Source organism: Vigna umbellata, chromosome 4 (assembly GCF_029865625.1).
Source record: "Vigna umbellata cultivar VRB3 chromosome 4, Vumbellata_1.0, whole genome shotgun sequence".
In the NCBI taxonomy this organism is placed as follows: Eukaryota; Viridiplantae; Streptophyta; class Magnoliopsida; order Fabales; family Fabaceae; genus Vigna; species Vigna umbellata.
The window spans coordinates 69,945,773-69,965,833 of NC_142168.1; the positions used below are offsets into that span (position 1 = coordinate 69,945,773).

General features: G+C 28.9%; 2 protein-coding genes across 2 annotated transcripts; both read left to right on the forward strand.

The window, feature by feature from the left end:
• The first annotated feature begins 9,525 nt into the window (after nt 1-9,525).
• On the forward strand, nt 9,526-14,798 carry LOC148201108 (protein STRICTOSIDINE SYNTHASE-LIKE 10-like). The gene is made up of 3 exons (XM_088112024.1): nt 9,526-9,838; nt 13,821-14,090; nt 14,171-14,798. The coding sequence occupies exons 1-3, from the start codon at nt 9,582-9,584 to the stop codon at nt 14,682-14,684; spliced, it is 1,041 nt and encodes a 346-aa protein (XP_087968150.1). The 5' UTR covers nt 9,526-9,581; the 3' UTR covers nt 14,685-14,798.
• Nucleotides 14,799-16,358: 1,560 nt separating this feature from the next.
• On the forward strand, nt 16,359-17,969 carry LOC148201109 (transcription factor bHLH91-like). Its single transcript, XM_088111255.1, has 3 exons — nt 16,359-17,122; nt 17,393-17,800; nt 17,880-17,969. The coding sequence occupies exons 1-3, from the start codon at nt 16,376-16,378 to the stop codon at nt 17,967-17,969; spliced, it is 1,245 nt and encodes a 414-aa protein (XP_087967381.1). The 5' UTR covers nt 16,359-16,375.
• The last annotated feature ends 2,092 nt before the right edge of the window (nt 17,970-20,061 follow it).

Below are 20,061 nucleotides of genomic sequence, written 5' to 3' on the forward strand. Positions count from 1 at the left end.
TATGTGAAAAAAAAGAATAATTTCCAAACAAAAACTACTTGCATCAGTTAAAATAATTATCTTTTATTATTTGTTATTATTACTATCATTATTATTATTATACTATTACTATTATACATGAAGTATTATTATTATTATATTATTGATTATTATAAAATTCTATATTTTATTTTTACTACTTAATATATATATATATATATATATATATATATATATATATATATATATATATATATATATGGGGTTTGCTAACGCGCGTACGCCTGTTTTTCAGTTGGTACATTTTAGCAATGTGTACCGGATTTTAGTAGACAAAAATATCCTTATATATTATGGATTCCAAGTTTTAAGGTTAAGGGTATTTTAATAATTTTCATTTTCAAAACTTAAAAAAAAAAAAAAGAAACCCCCCAAACCCTTACTCACCTCTCTCATTCCTCTCAATCCTTTCTCTTTCATCTCTCTCACTCCAACCTTTTCTCTGTCATCCCTACTGTAGCCCCAATTGAAAAAAATCAGAAACACATGCCTTTAAAAAATTTTCTTTTGTAAAGAGTTGAGTCATTGACATATTCACCTTCAAGGCAAAGGTTCATTCAAGATCTCTTCAATTTCACCATCTTCACTAACCTCTCTAATTTCATCATCTGTATTTGTTGAATCATCATTTCTAAAAAAATCATTTGTAAGAAATTGTTTAACAACTGAGTGTTTTTGATTTTTTTCCAGGCCAATTACCAATTCCTTTGATGTCATTATGCTTGTGAAAATTAGATAAAATTAGATAAGACAAAAATTATAAAATAAAAACTCATTATAAAATCATTTTTTGTAAGAAATTGTTTAACAGCGAGTATTTCTGAATTTTTTCCAGGTCAATTACCAATTCCTTTATGCTTGTGAAAATTGGATAAAACTAGATAAGACAAAAATTATAAGATGAAAACTCATTATAAAATCATTTTTTTGTAAGATTGTTTAACAACAAGTGTTTCTGATTTTTTCAATTGAGGCTATAGTAGGGATGACAGAGAAAAGATTGGAGTGAGACAGAGGAAAGAGAAAGGGTTGAGAGGAATAAGAGAGGTGAGTAAGGGTTTGGGAGGTTTCTTTTTTTTTTTTTTTAGTTTTGAGAATGAAAATTATTAAAATACCCTTAACCTTAAAACTTAGAATCCATGATATATAATGATATTTTTGTCTACTAAAACCCGGTACACATTGCTAAAATGTACCAACTGAAAAATAAGCGTACGCGCGTTAGCAAACCCCTATATATATATATATATATATATATATATATATATATATATATATATATAGAATATAATAGTATTTATAGGAATTTGGATTTTTTACTGGATTTTTCTGTTGTTCATACGCGTAGTCTTCAAAATGTATTGATCGACACTAATTTTATATATAATATATTAAAAGAAATTTAAAATATCAAGTATATTGTTAATGCTTAGTCGATGACCACACTAATACGGACATGACACATTGTTTTATAGAAGATATTAATGTTTTCATGAGATAATTAATGTGTAATTAAAGTAGGACAAATTATCTAGATTGATTGCGAGCCTGCATAATTTATCATGCTTGTCAAATTACGAATATGATTATAATAAAAATGTTAGATTATTAATTTATCGTTTAGTTTATAAAATACTTATTATTACTCACGATCAAAATCTATTGGTAATGCTTAAAATTTGTTGATAAATCAAATTATCAACAATTAAAAGTCCATTGATAAAATTGTCATCGGTAAATTTTATCAACAAAATTTCTTTTTCATAATAACTACTGATGAAAAAAATCGTCAATAAAATCTATCGATAAACATTGCAATCTGATTTATCTTCTTCTTCCTCCCCCATTCCTCTTATTCCTTCATTTTTCTATTTTCATGAGTTTTGTCACTAATAGAGTATTTTGACCGCTAAATAACCACCCGTCCAACAAATTCAACCAATTTATTTGAGTGAATGAAAATAACAAGGAATCATCTCTCCAACTTGTTTTCACGTTCTCAAATACGAGAGAGAAATAGGAAGGGAAGAAAGACACCAATGATGTTCCCAATTGCTAGAGAAGCGATGCTAGTAAGGGTTCGCAAAGAAAAGCTGAAACTCAAACACCATAGAAAGGAAAGAAGAATATCTCATTGGTGATATTGGTGGCCTAACTAATTTCGAGTGTGATGAGCTCGGTCAACGACAATAATGACGAGGTCTTAAGTTGTAGTGTGTGGTGGTGGATTGTGAGGAAGAAGATGAAGAAATTTTTTGTTTCTTCATCTTTAACAAAAATTAAATATATGTTAAACTAAACACAATATTTTGGGTGAAATCTTTTTCTCTTATTTTATCGATGAGTTTACTGACGAAAAAGTTTATTCATAAATAAAATATTTATTATCGATTGATTAATCGACAAAAGAATTTATCCTCAATTAAAATCTTAAAATCCATTTATAAAATCTTTTAATGATTAAATTTAGCAACAAATTTATTTCACAACAAATTTATAGGGAAATAGCCTTAATTATGTTCACAACACCACCACTCAAGATGAAACACAATGATAAAGAAAAGAAGAATGCCGAATCACCTGAATCACAGCTCAACAATACCAGCTCTTAGCAGAGCTCTTCAACGTACCAACATCGATAGTTTTGAATCTCAGACTAATCATATTTAATCTATTTTCGCCAATTACTTTCCAATTGGTAATATCTAATCTATTTGCAATTTGAAAAATCTTAAATCTGTATAGATTCTTGATTCGGGTGCTATTGATCACATGCATTTCTCTCAATATTTTCACCGTATATAATCTCATCAAACCTATTTGCATTAATCTTCCAAATGGAAATATTGTTACCCCTAATTACTGTGGAACTATTCATCTCACACAAATTTTATCTCACCAATGTCCTATACTTCCCACAATTATTAATTAGAACAGTCAAACCAAAGAGAGGATTGGTTCAATTAGTGTCAAGGCTGACTTATATATATGCTTTGATTCTGATGTTGCTATAAATAATAGTATATGTGCTTTTACCAATTCTTCTATTAAAAATTGTAACCTGGTGACAAAATACTCATACGTTACAACCAATCGTAATCATGCCTGTGATACTTGCCATTGTACCAAGTAGAAAAAACTGTCTTTCTCTCATAGTAAAACTAGTTCCAATAGAATCTTAGATATTTGGGGGCCTTACAGTGTTTTATCTGCAGGGTTACAAATATTTCTTCACGTTTTACATTCACCATCTAAGAAATCTCTTGTTAGAAAACATATCATGGATTTTGTCAATTACATTGAAACCCAGAGGTAAAACTATTCGTGTTGATAATGGCGTTGAATTTTCTCTGACTCATTTTTATGCTCTTAAAGGTATTACACACCAAACTACTTGCGTTCAAACACCAGAACATACTGTTTCAAAGTCCAAAATTTTCACTGGATTTTAAGAAATATCTTTTTGTAACTAATGTCTTTTTAAAGTCTTTTCAAAACATATTGATTTTAATATATTCATTTTTTAATATATTTTAAGATATCAAAATCAGTCACATAGCAAGAATAAAAACAAAATCCAAATTGTTTTGTTCCATACATAAAAATAATTGTCACACAAGAGTATGTAGAAATACGTTAATATTATTTGAGTTGAACTCAATTTTTATGTTCTAATTGAAATGTAAACCCACTTTGGTCCCACTTACCTAAGTCAGAATTTTTACGCAAAGTTAATAAAGACTTTCTTAATTACTATAACGTACCTATTGTCATTAGAGATCAGATTGCATTAATTGTTAAATCCTCTTAAAAGAATCATACAATTAAATGCTTGCAACTACTTCTTATAAATAAAAAAGTACGTCTATTATTCATCAATTCTTCTTTATTTATTTTTTCAATATCATAGTTGCTTCTCATCGTTTATATTTTTTCCTCTCTTTACCCCTTTCATTTTTTTTAATATTTAAGAAGAATTAATGCAATTTCTCTTTATTTCTATTCACACATCTGAGGAGTAGAAAAACAAAATAAGTAAAGTGTTATAAAAATTCAAAGTCGTTAATAATGATCACTTTCATCAATTTAAGAAAAGATATTGAAATAAAAGAATTCGATTGTGTGTGTGTTGGCATATTGTTAATTCAAATAATAAAAAGTAATTAACCAGCTTTTGGTGATTGCGCATAATTCATATCCGATCCTGTAATTAAAGTTTGGTATTAACTACAAGACATGAGATGACACAAACATGTGATATGTTTTCCTATTCCGGAAACACTGAATAAACAATAAACAATGAATATATAATTTAAATTAAATCATTTTATTTTTTTAATCATTTGTATAGATCCTTTGTAAAAAATATTTATATTGACTTTTTTAAAAAAATTATTTTTAATTTATGAACAAAATAATTTTTAACTGAGTTTGATTTTCCTTTTTCTTTTTTTTAGAAGTGCTAATGATTCTTTTTAAGGTTTCAATATTACAATACCTTACATAACTTTAAATCCTTTCAAGCTTAATATACCTTTTTTTCTCAATTTATCTTTTAGAGATTTCAATTGTCCAATTATTACAATCTTAAAACCACATTCTTTCTTAGTTATAAACCACATATAGTAATATATAACGTATTCTAAAGTGGTAGCCTCAACTTGTTTATGGGTATCTTGATTAACTCACAGCTATATTCTACGTTTGTCTTTTATAGAATTTATGATTATATTATAAACAATTAATTCACAACTATAAATTTAGTCAAGTGAGTGAAATAATTTCTATGAATTAACTTTTAAATTTTAAATTAATGTAGATAAAGTCTTCGAATTTTTGTATGAATAAGTGGAATAATAACAGATAGATCCAGGAGAAAAGTGTAAAAGTATTTTCAGTTTTCTAACTTCTTGAAAGAAAATACCGAATATATTTAACATCGTCAATGAGCCATTAAGAAATTTATAAATATATAAATATATCATTTTTAATTTAAAATATTAAAATAATAAATATCACAAAAAATATTTATATATTATTCTTCTCTGAAAACATTCAATTACTATATTAAAATTTCAAACAAAGTAAAGATTAAAATTTTATTTTGGTTCTTTAATTCTTAAAAAAAATAGATGTTTAACTTTTATTTAGTTTAATTTAGTCTTTTAATTTTTAAAAATGTTTTAATTAAATCATTTATATTAAATTGATGTTAGATTTCTCTTATAACTTATACATTAAATCACTTTACCTAACAAACAACATTAATTTGAATATTTATATTTGTTTTAAGTAAAATGATTTGATATTTCAACTAAAATTTAACATCAATCTAACAAAAAAAATCTAATAAGATATTTTTAAAAATTAAAAAATTAAATTAAACCAAATAAAAATTAAGAACTTAATTAAAAAATTTATAAGAATTAGAGCGAATTTTAAGCAACAGTAAATTAGTTTTACATGGTATGTATAAAAAGTAATCCAAAATTGAAATAAAAGAACGTTGAAATTGTACTTAGAAAAATGACTTGACATATATCCACCACGTGTAAGATTTAAATACGCAAATGTACGATTATTGTTATGAAAAAATCATTAATAAAAATAATAATTAGATATTTAGTGTAAGATGGTCGCACTCAAATTCGCAAAATTGGTGTAACAAAAATCAAGCATCAATAAACTGTTTTTAAAATAATATCCATTTATATAAATACAGAAGCATTCATCTCCACACAAAAAATACATAATTTTCCACGAAGCTTCTAACTGTCACCAAAATCATCCTTAAATAACAAAGCACTTCCTTCCCACCTAATTTCGTTTCCTACTCATTACAACTGTCCAAACAATTTTTCCAACATTTTCCACTATCATAATACAGTAACCATTATTTAATATATTTATTTCATTTCTAAAATTTAAAAAAAAAATGGAATCTTCAAACGCTGATTCAATTGGTTACTTTGTAATAATGGTAACACAAAACGTAGTCATTCTGACAGTTTGAGAAAAGGCACTATATATATATATAGTATATGAATTCCCACTTCCAGGTTGGACAACACTCAACCCAATTCGGTGAATGATAATGACTTAAATTTTAAATGATATTATCAACACTTTTAACTGAAAATACACACCTTCTCTTTTTTAAATTTTAAAAGAAATTACAATTGAATAAATTTTATAATATTAATATCACATACATATTGTATAAATGTTAAATAAACAGTTACACATAATTTAAGTTTCAACATATTCATAATCCCAATGATTATATTTGTTTCAAGTGTGATTTTTTTCATAGGAATAAATTTTTATATACTTTCACGAAAGATTAAAAATTATAATGTTAAAAATTTCATGTTCGCTATAAATAAAGTGTGTCAATAGTTAATAGTTTATATGTGAGTATAAACAGAACTTTGATATAAAATTTATTTCTTAAAATTGTATTATATTTATCTTAAGTCTATCATTTATTCATATATATATATATATATATATATATATATATATATATATATATATATATATTTATTTATTTATTTTTATGTTCAAGATGTATATGTTGATGTAAAGTAAACTATATTAAAAATTTCACATAAATTTACCAATAAATGAATACAAATTTTATCTCAAATCGATTTTATAGAATTATAAAGAATTATAAAATAAACTAATATATGAAATCAAAATACCGCATATAATCCAAAATATTAAAACAATATATTATGAATTCTTTTACTTGAAATTGTTGTTTCTTGGAAAATGTAAAACTATCAAGGCAAAATCTAAAATTATGCAATCATATTTTGGTAATTTAATGAAGATATTAGATGAAGAGAACTAATGAATATTTCTATAATATCAATTTTACAGGGAACGTGTAAAACATTAGTTTGTTACAACAATGTGTTAATATATATAATAAAGAGAGTAATTTGTTATGCAAATAAGATAAGTTAGTTTAGAAGTTTAACCTTATACTAATATTTGTAAGTTAATAATAATCATATATTTCCCGTTGATAAGATGTTGGGTAAGTTTTATATATTTAACTATATATAATATTGATTATTATATATTTAATTGAATAATTAGTTTATTATAGTGTATATCATGTTTATGTGATTATATTTTAATAAGAGAATAAATAATTTAGTGCTATGTAAAAATTTTATAATAGTTTTATTTTATTATTTATATTAAGAAGTAAATTTTAAATTTAACTCTAATATATATTTCTTTACTTTATGTCACATATACATCTTAAGTATAATTATATATATATATATATATATATATATATATATATATATATATATAAAGATTAATATGTAATTTGATAATAGGTGAGATAATAGATCAATAAACAACAAATACTTTTATAGGAGATGATACCATAAGTTAAATAAATAACAAAATTTGTTAAAATAAACTTTAATTATGACTCTAATATTATATTAAAAATAAATTTTAAGTCTAATTTAATTTTAAAAAATTGATTTATAAAATATGGTTTACACTTTTTTATATATCATAAAATGTGTCTTATATTTTTAGTCGATATAAGATTAAATTATTTAATATAAACAAGATATAACGAAAAAAAGTAATGTTGAAAGTGTATGTTTGATTGAGTTGAATATCTAAAAGTTTTTTGAAGATGTCGTCCAACAACAAAACTTAAGCTTAGTTTGACAACAACCCAATCGGTTGATTATACATTATGCATTCCCACTTACAGGTTGGACAACACTAAATCCAATTCGGTGAATGATATTGACTTTGGATAACTAGCACACTCTCCGTATTTGCTACTACTATGCATTCTCATACTCGTTTTTATATTCTTTTAAATATTAAATATCTTTTATAATAATTAAAATTACAAAATAAAAAATATATAATATCATCAAAACTTTTTTAAAAACACATGTTTCCTTTTCTTAAAATATTAAATGTTAAAATAAATTACAATTGGATAGATTTTAAAATAGAATATCAAATAAATATTGAATAAATGTGAAACAAACAGTACAAAAAAATGGTTACATATAATTGAAGTTTTATGACAATTATAATCCCAACAACTATTTTTGTTCTAACTTTTGATTCCTTTCTATACTGGAATACAATTTTATATTATGACAAAAGACATTAAACAGATTAAAAATCAATGAGTAATGAAACGAACTAATATAAGATATTAAAATATTTCTTTTAACTCAAAATCTTGAAATATATATTATGAGTTTAGACTTGAAATTGTTGGTATTTGGGAAATATAAAGTAGGAAGGGCTGAACTAAGATTATGTAATTATGTTTCGGTAAGTTTAATAATTTTATATAACTTAAAAATTGAGGTTAATAATAATTTAAATATATATTTTTTTCTTTTTACTTTCTGATACGTCTTCTAATAATAAAATTGTGATGAATATTCAACATTCCAAAAAAAGACAATACGTTGAATCTGGTCATTAATTCTAATGATATTTTTTGTGAATAATATTTCAGCGATGATTAATCATATCATTTAAGATTGAAACAAATCATATTTTAGAATGAAGAATCATTGATTCACATGTTAAAAAGATCTAATAAGAAATGATAGTTAGTAAGTCTAATGTTCTACTAGTATTGTTAGCTAGTAAGTCTAATAATCTTCTAGAGTTAGTTAGTTTATCACAACAGTTTGTTAAACAAGATCTAATAAGAAATGATAGGTAGTAAGTCTAATTCTCTACTAGTATTTGTAAATCATTAATAATAACGTATTTAATGTTGATTAGACGTTTGGTAGGTTTTATATTTAACTATATCTATAACATTGATTATTATTATATAATTAATTGAATAATTAGTTCAGTAGTGTATTTTATGATTTTTATGTGATCATATTTTAATAAGAGAATGAATAATTTGGTAGTACCAGATCTAAAGAGAACATGTAAAATTTCCATTATAGTTTTATTTTATTATTTGTACCTACTAATAATATGAACAACTATAATGTGTAAAGTGTTGTAAAGTGCATGCTTTATTAGACTTGAGGTTGTCCTACAACAAAACTTAAGTTCATTTTGAATCAACGATGAAAAGAAGTAAATAAAATACACCAAACGAAACTGATAGCACAAACTAAAATCTAACTGAGGCTATGACCTAAAAAAAGAAAACCACCTGCTGATCGACGTTTGATTTATCTTTTCGGAAAAAGAAAGTTCTAACCTCATTCTCTTAATTAATCTTCTCTCTCTCTCAGAAGTAAAAAAAGAAAGAGTGAATCTATCCAAATAGAATTGAATTTTGGAGACTGAAAGAGAGAGGACAAAGTCAAATGACAGTGAAATATGGAGCCAACCAACTGCCTATAGTTAATGTTGATTTTGACCTAACATAATGTTCCAGGATGTCCAGGTACGATACTATATATATGTGTGTGTGCCTGCATTGTAATATACACACAACCCTCAAATTAATTATTCATGTTAAGTACACCCTCTGCAAGTTTTTTCTCACATTTACAATGAACCTATCTACTCTTCCCTTACTTCTACTGCTCTTCCAAGTGGCTCATATTGTTTCTTATGAAGCTGCTTCCGTTCTAGATGGCCTCAAATCCTATTCCCAGCTTGATCTTCCTCACTCGGTTTTTGGTTCTGAAAGTGCAGCCTTCGATTGCCATGGTAAAGGACCATACGTCGGAGTTTCTGATGGTAGAATCCTCAAGTGGCATGACACAAACAAACACTGGATTGACTTTGCAGTTACCTCTCCACACAGGTATATATATATAGATAAACTATAATGAGTGTTGTAATCTGCATACAAATTGCATCTGCATGAACCCAACTACTGCTGAACAATAATATTAATCAAGGAAAAAAAATATAAACAACACTGTGCTATGCCGTGTGTTGTCAACAATATTATTCTTAGGATCGGTCCCCGCCTTAAGAATGTTGTGTTGGAAGAGCGAAGGAACTGTCTTGTCTCCAACCTGAGACCAATGAGGGTGCTGCTATGTTCAAACCAAAGACCAGGGTTCAGTTTCAGACACATTTATCTTAGTTCTCATAATATACTCTTGATCACTCCTTTGTTCTCTTTTTTTTTTTTTGTGGTACTCGCACACCCTCTTTCTTTTTCTTGATTTGGACCACAACTAAACCTTTTCTCAAGAGAATTTTATAAACCAATTTGATCAGAGAATTAGATCATTTTGATTTGAACATGTCCTGAAAAAACACAAGAGCACTGTTCAACAGAAAATCTGTGTGGTCACTAGCTGGTCCAGATAATTAAGAAAATTGATACAGAGTTTGAATTTTTTTACTTAAAATTGTTAAATTTTATTATTTCTTTTAAATAAATATATTATATAGAGTATCAGAGATACTCTATTATAAAGAGACGACAACCGTTAGTTCCATTAACGAAAGTCCTCATGTTATCTGCATACAAATTGTTGTTGTTATTTAACTATTTATTTATGAACAATGAAGCAAAATCCTTTCTCAGCATACAAGTTTGTGAACTAAACTTACTTCAATTCTAGTTTATGTGATATATAATTCAATACAATATAATGTTATACTATCATCAATCTACAATAACTATTTCATAATTTTATATTAGATTCTTGCTTGATATATTATATAATAGAGTAAATTATAGTGACAAATTTTGAATTTTGTTGAATTTATTTTAATATTTTTCATTTTTTTTACCTTTACACTATCTTCACTGCATTATTTGAAAACCATATGTGTATGCTCATGGTTCCTATAAATAATACACATAAATAGAATTATAAAACGTGATCATCTAACACGAAGATGTTTTTGTCGGTTTCGAGTTTAATTTAGTTGGAGTGAGTAATAGTTTATATAACAATCATGTCCTTGTGTGAAACTCCAAATATGTGTAATCCTAAACCACTTCAAAAAGGTGTCAGTAAATAGAAAAAAAAATTGTTTTTTTCTAGAAACCATAAAAGTTGATTTCTATAACAAGTACGATAACATTGTAGTGAAAATTAGGGCAGTTTTGAAATAAATAAAAAAGTAATTATTGGTTCTATTTAGAAGTAATTGAAGTTGAAAAAAACAGTTTGGAAGGTGTATAAGATGAAACAAGAATTCCTCCGAAAATAAAGATTTAGTGTTGGTGTTGATATTATTGTTTTTGTATGAAAGGGGGAAGTTGATGTGGAAGCCAGGCTGTGTAGGTTAGCTTTAGGATTTTCTTTTTGTTGTTGATAGTTATCCATCGTTTTCAGTTATAGACAATTATACAAATGCTCATTTATTAGGAATGGACAATACCAATTTCACCCTCATTCCTCCATTTAATTATTGCTGTCTTCTGCCTCACCCTCTCTTAACCCCACTCATAAATGAATCACTCTGTCAATTCCTTTAGTCCACTAATTAAATTCAAATATCCTAAAAATAATTATTTCTCAAAAAAAAACCTTGAAAAAATGTCACTCTCCCATGCAAATTTGCATCTTTACTACAACCACAAAATACTTGTTTAACTAAGGGTTTATGGGAGCTTGTTAAATGTAATTTTTTTGGGTAATGATATAATGTAATGTGTTCAACCATTGGTATATAGATATGAGACCAGTTCTGTGATATAATGGTGCAGTACTGGTTTGTAGTTTAGCAAACTAATAATGGGTTATTTGAATCAATGAATTGTACTATATATATTGTTTAGATGATTTTATTGTTCAATATCTGATAAAATATAAGGATGTAGATAAAACTATGGTATAAAGTAAGATAAATATTAATTTATGAATTATTTAGTGAGTATTGTCATAAAAAAGTATACAATAATGGTGATAGTCATTAGCAGGATCACATTAGTGATAATATGAATTATGATAATTATAATATGATGATAATGATTATAATAATTATAATGATCACAAGAATAAGTGTAATACGTAATGATAGAAGTAATAATAATATAGTTATAATAAACATAGTTATAAAAATAATAGTTGTAGAAATAATAATAATAATAATAATAATAATAATAATAATAATAATATATTATTATTATTATTATTATTATTAATATGATTGTTGTTTTATGATGATAATGGAATGTATATGACCTTAGTGATGAGACTTATGATGGGTAATCACCGCTAAAATGATGTGATAATAACAAATGTTAATAACAAAAATTATTCATAGAGATGGGATAATATAGATAACTTCGTTTAAATTAAATAATTACGCAAACAAGGCTTTTAGAAAATTAATAAATAAAAATATTTTCTCCTTAAAGATTTTTTTTTTCATTTGTTAGAGATACTTTTGAAATGTGAATTAAATTATAAGAACTTGCAGAAATATTATTTGAAGCACGTATAATATGACTTTTTTTAAAAAAAAAAAACTAATTTTAAAGCTGTGCAGTTCAGGTTCTGAGATTAAATGTCAGAAAACTAATATTTACAAAAAGCTTTCAGTATTTTTTCTTCTTAAAATATGTAGATAAAAAGTTCTTAAAGCATACCTTAGATACAATTCCGAAAATAAATACCATAAAAGTTGTGTGTTTAAGTATTATGATACTTCACTATTAATAAGCGTAAAATTTTGTTGCTCTCTAAGTACATCTAAACAAATACTTTAAAGCATAATAATGTATATTAAGAATACATTTTTATAGTAGGTATTTGATACAAGTTAAACTCCTTAGATAATGCATTTACTTTATGTATTTAAAAGAATGTGCACATGATAATAATTGTTTGTCAAACAACCATATTAAAGAAAATTATGAGTTTTTTTAATGTAAAATAGTGAATCAAATGTGATAATGCAATTAGTTAAGTGTTATACTTATCAATAATTTCATTTTTTTTTCAAACCCTATAAAGTTATGAAGCTGATCTTCTATCCATCTAAGAGTCATCTAGAGAGTATACGATTCATTTGCATGCCAACATATATATTTTGTGACCTCAAATTAAAATCAGTTATTAGTCTTTTATCTCGTTTTGTTTATCGTTTAAAAAAATGATGCAAAAATTAAAAATATAATAGGATTTATGATTTCATAATACACATACAAATGTTAATATTTTTCGTACAAAATGCAATTAGATTATTTGTTATCTCTGTTTGCTTTTCTCATTTCACAATAAATAATTAATAGAATAAAAATATTTAATGTTCATTGATTTTGATGACAGTATAGCATCAAACAAAAAGGAAGTAAAGGACCATGATTTTTCGAAAATAAAAAATAAAAAACAGAAAATATTTAACGAATTAAAATAAACATTTTTTTTTATTTCTGTCTACTTTTTATTTAAAATATTTAATTGGTTGAATGGGGACACCAGGTTAAAATAGACTAACAATGAACCCACCTTTTGGAAAATTTATTTCATGCGATGGCTCACAAATAGACTATACATTATTATTATTTAAAATTTATTTAAAAACTTTAAAAAATATTTATATCTTGTTGCTTAACTAATAACTCTCTCATCTGATTTTATAAATCTCAATAAAGCTTGACCAATATTTTAATCTTAAAAAACTGTGTTAAACTTTTTCCCTAACACTTCTTGATAGAATAAGATTTCATTTGTTAATTTTTTTACTAAAGAAAACTATAGTTGGCAACAAGGTTATTCTTTCTAACATCTTAAAAAGTATTACATTGGCAATATTCTAACAGTTTAGGTAAAATTCTCAGTGTTTTTCTTACTTGTGATGCGATTATGCAGGGACAAGAAAGTGTGTGATGGGTTAACAGACGAAAGCATGGAATCAATCTGTGGAAGACCATTGGGTCTGAAATTCAACAGTGTGACTTGTGATCTGTACATTGCAGATGCATACTTTGGGCTTCTCAAGGTAGGACCAGCTGGTGGCGTGGCTAAGCAGTTAGCCACTTCTGCAGAAGGGGTTCCGTTTATGTTCACAAATGCCTTGGACATTCACCCCAAAACTGGTGAAGTTTATTTCACAGATAGCAGCATCCTATTCCAGAGAAGGTAAATTCTCAATCCATGTTAACTTCTTAAATTCGAATGCTTTGTGAGTGATCAGTGTTGTGCTTTCTGTGAAAAAAAAGGGTCTACATGTCGATAATTCTGAGCGGGGACAGAACTGGAAGGTTGCTGAAATACGTGCCCAGTAGCGGAAGAGTGTATGTGTTGGTGAAAGGTTTGGCATTCCCCAACGGTGTGGCGCTGAGCAGGGACAGCTCCTTCATTCTGGTGGCGGAATCAACCACTTTTAAGATTTTAAAAATTGCGCTGAGCGGCGGCAACAACATAGAAACTTTTGCGCAGGTTCCGCGTTCCCCAGATAACATAAAGAGGAACGCAAAAGGGGAATTTTGGGTGGCACTTAACAGCGGGAGGGGAAGGATCAATGGTTTGGAAAAGGAAACAGAAGTTGAAGCGACGGTTCCGTGGACAACAGATCCCGTGGCGATTAAATTTGATGCAGAGGGGAATGTTGTTGAGGTGTTGGATGGAAGATATGGACAACAGCTTAACTCTGTTAGTGAAGTGGAAGAACATGATGGAAGTTTGTGGATAGGTTCTGCAGTGCAACCTTACGTTGCTGTCATCAAACCCTAGTTTTTCTGTCTGGTTGTTTAGTGTGTTTTCTTTCTGTCTTTTTTATATCAAAACTCCATTTGTTTTGATGAAATTTTTATTCCAATTTTTAATGAAATTCTCACTAATGGGTTATACTCCCGTGTTAGGTACTTTCTAACAAAAACTACTACAATTCCGCTGCCATTGACGTACCAAGCCACAAATTTCACTGTAGAGACTATAAAAAGACAAAACAATCATTTCACAACTACCATATTAATATTTTAATTATATTTTTTTTTATTTTGTAGCTTAAAATATTAATATTATTCTATTGTTTTTTATTGCCAAATAATTTTTTATATAATAAATATAAACTATTTGGAGTTCTCCAATCTATTTGCTGAAGATATTTCCTTCTTAAATTTCCCCTTTTCTTATGGTAACTATATCATTCGGTTGAAAAAATTTATCTCATGTACCTTGAAAGTTAACTCTCTACATAACATATTTTAAACAAATAAATCACTGAGTATAAAAAATATCATTCAAATTGTGGCACAACTACAATGAATTTGTATGTTTCGTCCTATGACAATATCCTCAACTTTGCACATGACATTTTTGTCTTCTCCCACCACTCCTGGCACTTGACTAGATTTTTTTATATAAACTTTGCATATATCAATCGTGCCTTTCATTCCATTGAAGTTTAGTTTCATCAATCTTAACGTTAAATCATTCCAAATTTCGTTGAAATCCACATCTCTACGTTTGATTCTTGACTCATGCAATTGTCATACTTGGTGCCACGATAAAATGTGAACAGAGGTCAAACTGTATAAGATGTGAAAGCAACACGCAAGAACAAGCTATGCATAGTATAGTATTGTACAATACTGGTGAACCTAAGTCTACTACAGCAAGATTCAAGACCAACACATGCAACTACCTATATTCAAATTATGCAGTGATTATTGTTGCAGTGCAACTCACAGTATACAATTAAACTCAAGAACAATCCCAAATATCTCCTAGAATTGTGCAACTAAAACACTCTGCCACATTAAGTTCATCCTGGTGGATCTACGCTCACCATTGTTCTCAATCATGCAAATTAAATGTTAAATGATCCATGTACTGGTGAACATAATCCCATGGTCAAATTATGCAGATTGGCAAAACAGTGTCACATTCTTGCTTTCTTGTAGGTACCTCATGCATAAGGCATTGGCTAGGAAAGTGATTGTTGTTTTTAATATTGCAATATTAATATCATACATTCCATCTAATAATAAATTTGATATTAGAAAAATAAAAAAGCTGAAGCATCTTTGCGCTGGTGCTGTCTGCATCTGAAACAATAAGGAGGAGATCACTCGGTGGGGTCCACATGACGGGAATCTGCAGAACAAGTAACAGAATGAGACCCCTTTTGGTCATTTGGCTCACTCACACCATTCCATGTATGGTATCTGCTCAGTACACTTGAAAAAGCCTTCACAGTCTGTGTAACCTCAAAACCACCAAGAGAATTACACGTCCCCCACACAACCACTCTTATAGAAAAACTTCTACCACTTTTATGAAATTTTGTGAAACTTTGGAAGATTAAAAATCAGTAATTTATTGACCCTTTTGTTTTCTATAAGCTGCATTAGTTCCTATGTTATATTAATTATACCTTTTCTTTGTAGAGGCAAAGATCAAAATCACTGGGTGGTCCAAACATGTACGAAGAAAGTAGTTGCTTTGATCCGAATGGGATGGTGGCAGAAGACTGTTTTTCCCAGATGGTTTCAAAATCAGAGGCAGTTATGTCTGTGACTAGCATGCAGCCCCAAAACACCCTTGGGATGGAAAACTTAGCCTACACATATTCCAGTGGAGAAGATGCTTCTGCTGTTGCTATGGAAATCATTGCACACCCTCAACAAAACTCATACAATCAAGTTAATAACTTGAACCCCCAGTTTGTGCAAGTGGTGAACAACCATGGTTCATGTGAGGAGCTTTATTCTTTCCCCACTCACTCCTCCGCACTTGAGAGGGGTCACCATGATCACCAATTTCCTTATTCCACACCAACACCAGATCTCCTCAACCTTCTCCACTTGCCAATGACCTTTGAAAACCAAAGCAGCAATCTTCCGAAACTCTCTGGCCCTATGGGAACAGCAGACAGCACAAACGTCTCATCTGTTTCCTATGACCCTTTCTTGCATCTCAACCTGCAAGCACCTCCCCCAGCTCTGAGAAATGATTTTGCCTTTGGAGGAGGGGGTGTCATAGAAGGCAGTGGAATTGCCTACCAAGATTTTGGAAATGGGGTGGTGGAGTTCACTCAAGATGTGGGGAAAAAGAGAGGGGGGAAAAGGACCAAGCAGTTTACCAGTACGACTACTGAGAGACAAAGGAGAGTGGATTTGAGTAGTAAATTTGATGCTTTGAAAGAACTCATCCCAAACCCCTCCAAGGTAACATTTTTGAGTAAATTATACTGTTGAGATTCTGTCAAATTATAGACATTTTTCTTTCCTGCTTTTTCTATTTCACAGTAACTCTTCAATTGTTTAAAATGTCTTTTTTCTAGGAAAGGTTGTTTTAAACGTTAAGAAAATGTAAACTTTGAGAAAAATATCTTATTTTTAAACCCTGCATTAATTAAAGCTAATGTCTTTGAGTATAAAGAAAGTAGAACTGAGTGATTGATTTTGTTCTGTTTTGTTTTGGAAACCGAACCAAAGAGTGATAGAGCATCTGTGGTGGGAGATGCTATTAACTATATCAGAGAGCTGAAGAGGACAGTGGACGAGTTAAAACTATTGGTGGAGAAGAAAAGGCAAGAGAAACAAAGGGTAGTAGTGATGATGAGGCACAAGGTTGAAACTGAAGGGCAAGATGGTTCCAATCCCGACCCAGATGATGGTTCCTACAATGAAAGCTTAAGAAGTTCTTGGATACAAAGGAAATCCAAAGACACAGAGGTTGATGTGCGCATTGTTGACAACGAGGTAACAATCAAGCTTGTTCAGAGGAAGAAGATAGATTGCTTGGTGCATGTCTCACAGGTTCTTGATCAGCTCAACCTCGATCTCCAACATGTTGCTGGTGGCCACATTGGCGATTTCTGCAGCTATCTGTTCAATACCAAGGTTTTGTGTCAAATGAATATTAACTATACATGCATGTGTGTTAAACATAGTATATATGATTGATTTTCTGGTGGTGCAGATGTGTGACGGTTCTTGTGTTTATGCAAGTGCCATAGCCAACAAGCTCATTCAGGTCATGGACACGAGTTTGGCAGCAGTTTCTTCATGATCTTTGGCATCATTCAGGAACAATAATGAGTGTTATGTTTCTTAACTGGTTGCCTTTTTTTTTTTTTGTTTAATTGTTCTGTTTTGCACTTTATGTTTAGGATATAGTTTATATAAATCGAATTAGAACTGTATTGGTTTGAATCGTGTTATATTTTTATATTAAAAAAATAATAGAAGTATTTTGTAGATGAAATATGTGTACTGTGTTTTTTTTTTCTTTTACTAGAAAAGAAGAAAAAAATGTTAAAAATTTATTGTTTTATGCAGGGTGATTTTTAAAATAGGTGTAAATATGTTTACTTTAAAATTTTTGGAATGAATCCATAATTGAATTAAGAATTTATTTTAATTTTTTAAATTTGAAAGCAGTAACACCCTAAAATATAGCATAACACTATATTATAGATTAATCACATATAATAATAAGGTAGATCAGTTCATGTTAGTAAAATATTTAACGTTACAGTTATTCAAAATAACCATAAAACTAAAAACTTTACAGATCAACATAAGTCTAATACAAAAATACATACATAAACCGAACGGTGATACAACCGTCTGTATAACCCGACCGGTTTACAAAAGATAAACTAAACCTATTGACCGAACGATCCAATCTAAAACTATACACAACCGATGACTGAGCGGTCTTAACTTAAGCAATAGGGTCCTCGCCTTCCAATGCTTGTTCCACTGAACACTCATCACTTTCTGCTCACATCCACAGGATGATCATTGCAAAAGAAAAGATAACCGGACGAACAAAACAAGACAACAAGAAAGTAGGGTAAGCTAACGTAATTTAATTATAAACACATATATACAATTCATGCAAGTTCAATACGTACAAAGACGAACGGTACATCATGCAACACATAATACATTTAGTCACATACAAACCGAACACCACCATTCATTATATATAAATTGAACATTATGACTTGACCATCCAGATTGTATGAATGTGTAGCTACAGTCGCCCTTACCACTTGTGGTAGTGTAACTGACACTAATCAAGCTACTACCCAAGGTTAATCCCATAGTACCTACCTCGGCACCCTGAGGTTGTAGGACCTCCTACTATTCTCACAAATGAAATATCTCTCTATGTGAGAATGATACTCATAGAATTTCAAGATGAACACCAGCTTAGCATATCCATATTCATACTTTACAATTCCACAACCATACACGAGACATTCCGCCTTGGAATTCTCTTCCACAGTATACATAAGTCCAAAATTCTCATATTAAACATAATTTGTCATTCATCAATTATATTTTCATTCATAGAATAAAGAGGACATGTGAACGTTAGAGACCAAACACTTTCCCACTACCCAATCGAGAGAACCGAACACTTCGTAAGAGACAGAACAGAAGAAAATGATCGAACGCTATTATTAACCGACTGCTATAGAAACTGACTACTAGGAACTTAATCCAGTCCTGAATAACTTACACTACACACTCATAACTCAAACCGAACTCTAGTTTAATATCAGAAAATTGTGATCAGACCGAACGATCATACTTAAATAATACCTCTAATAGACCGAACACCTGTAAATGACTGAGTACATAACACGACTGAACGGTCAATCAAAGCAAAACTCTGAATAACACTTCTTAAACCAAAACAAGACATTTTTCTTAATTTCTAAACTTCCAAACTTGATTTCTAAGTTATTTTAAACCTATTCCACTGAACCTATTACACACTGCTCACCACTCATATTTTCACATATTCTCATTCCCAAACCAGAAATGACTAAACGTTCTACAACAGGCAAACCCCAGTCCAGTTCACATGTCTTGGCCAAACACAGAATTTGAATACAATTCAATCAAACACACCATTATTCATACATGCAAGCGTCCACACATCAATTCCAAACACAAAAAAATATAATTAAATCACTAGCTTCCCTTACCTTGAATAAACTATGTACTTCCTAAGCTTCCACAACTTGACTAACCAGCAACCACTTCTAAAGCAGCCTACTACAATTCCGATCGGTGAAAAGGGACCAACCAGAGGATCAAAAACAGAAACCGGTTCAGAGAGATAGATGAAGAACACATGCAAG

Bases quoted from the DNA above. Each gene is read 5' to 3' on its own strand.
- LOC148201109 (XM_088111255.1), top strand. From the start codon at position 16,376: ATGTACGAAGAAAGTAGTTGCTTTGATCCGAATGGGATGGTGGCAGAA. The intron at 17,123-17,392 runs GTAACATTTTTG...ACCGAACCAAAG, and splicing joins TCATCCCAAACCCCTCCAAG to AGTGATAGAGCATCTGTGGT. The intron at 17,801-17,879 runs GTTTTGTGTCAA...CTGGTGGTGCAG, and splicing joins GCTATCTGTTCAATACCAAG to ATGTGTGACGGTTCTTGTGT.
- LOC148201108 (XM_088112024.1), top strand. From the start codon at position 9,582: ATGAACCTATCTACTCTTCCCTTACTTCTACTGCTCTTCCAAGTGGCT. The intron at 9,839-13,820 runs GTATATATATAT...GCGATTATGCAG, and splicing joins GCAGTTACCTCTCCACACAG to GGACAAGAAAGTGTGTGATG. The intron at 14,091-14,170 runs GTAAATTCTCAA...GTGAAAAAAAAG, and splicing joins AGCATCCTATTCCAGAGAAG to GGTCTACATGTCGATAATTC.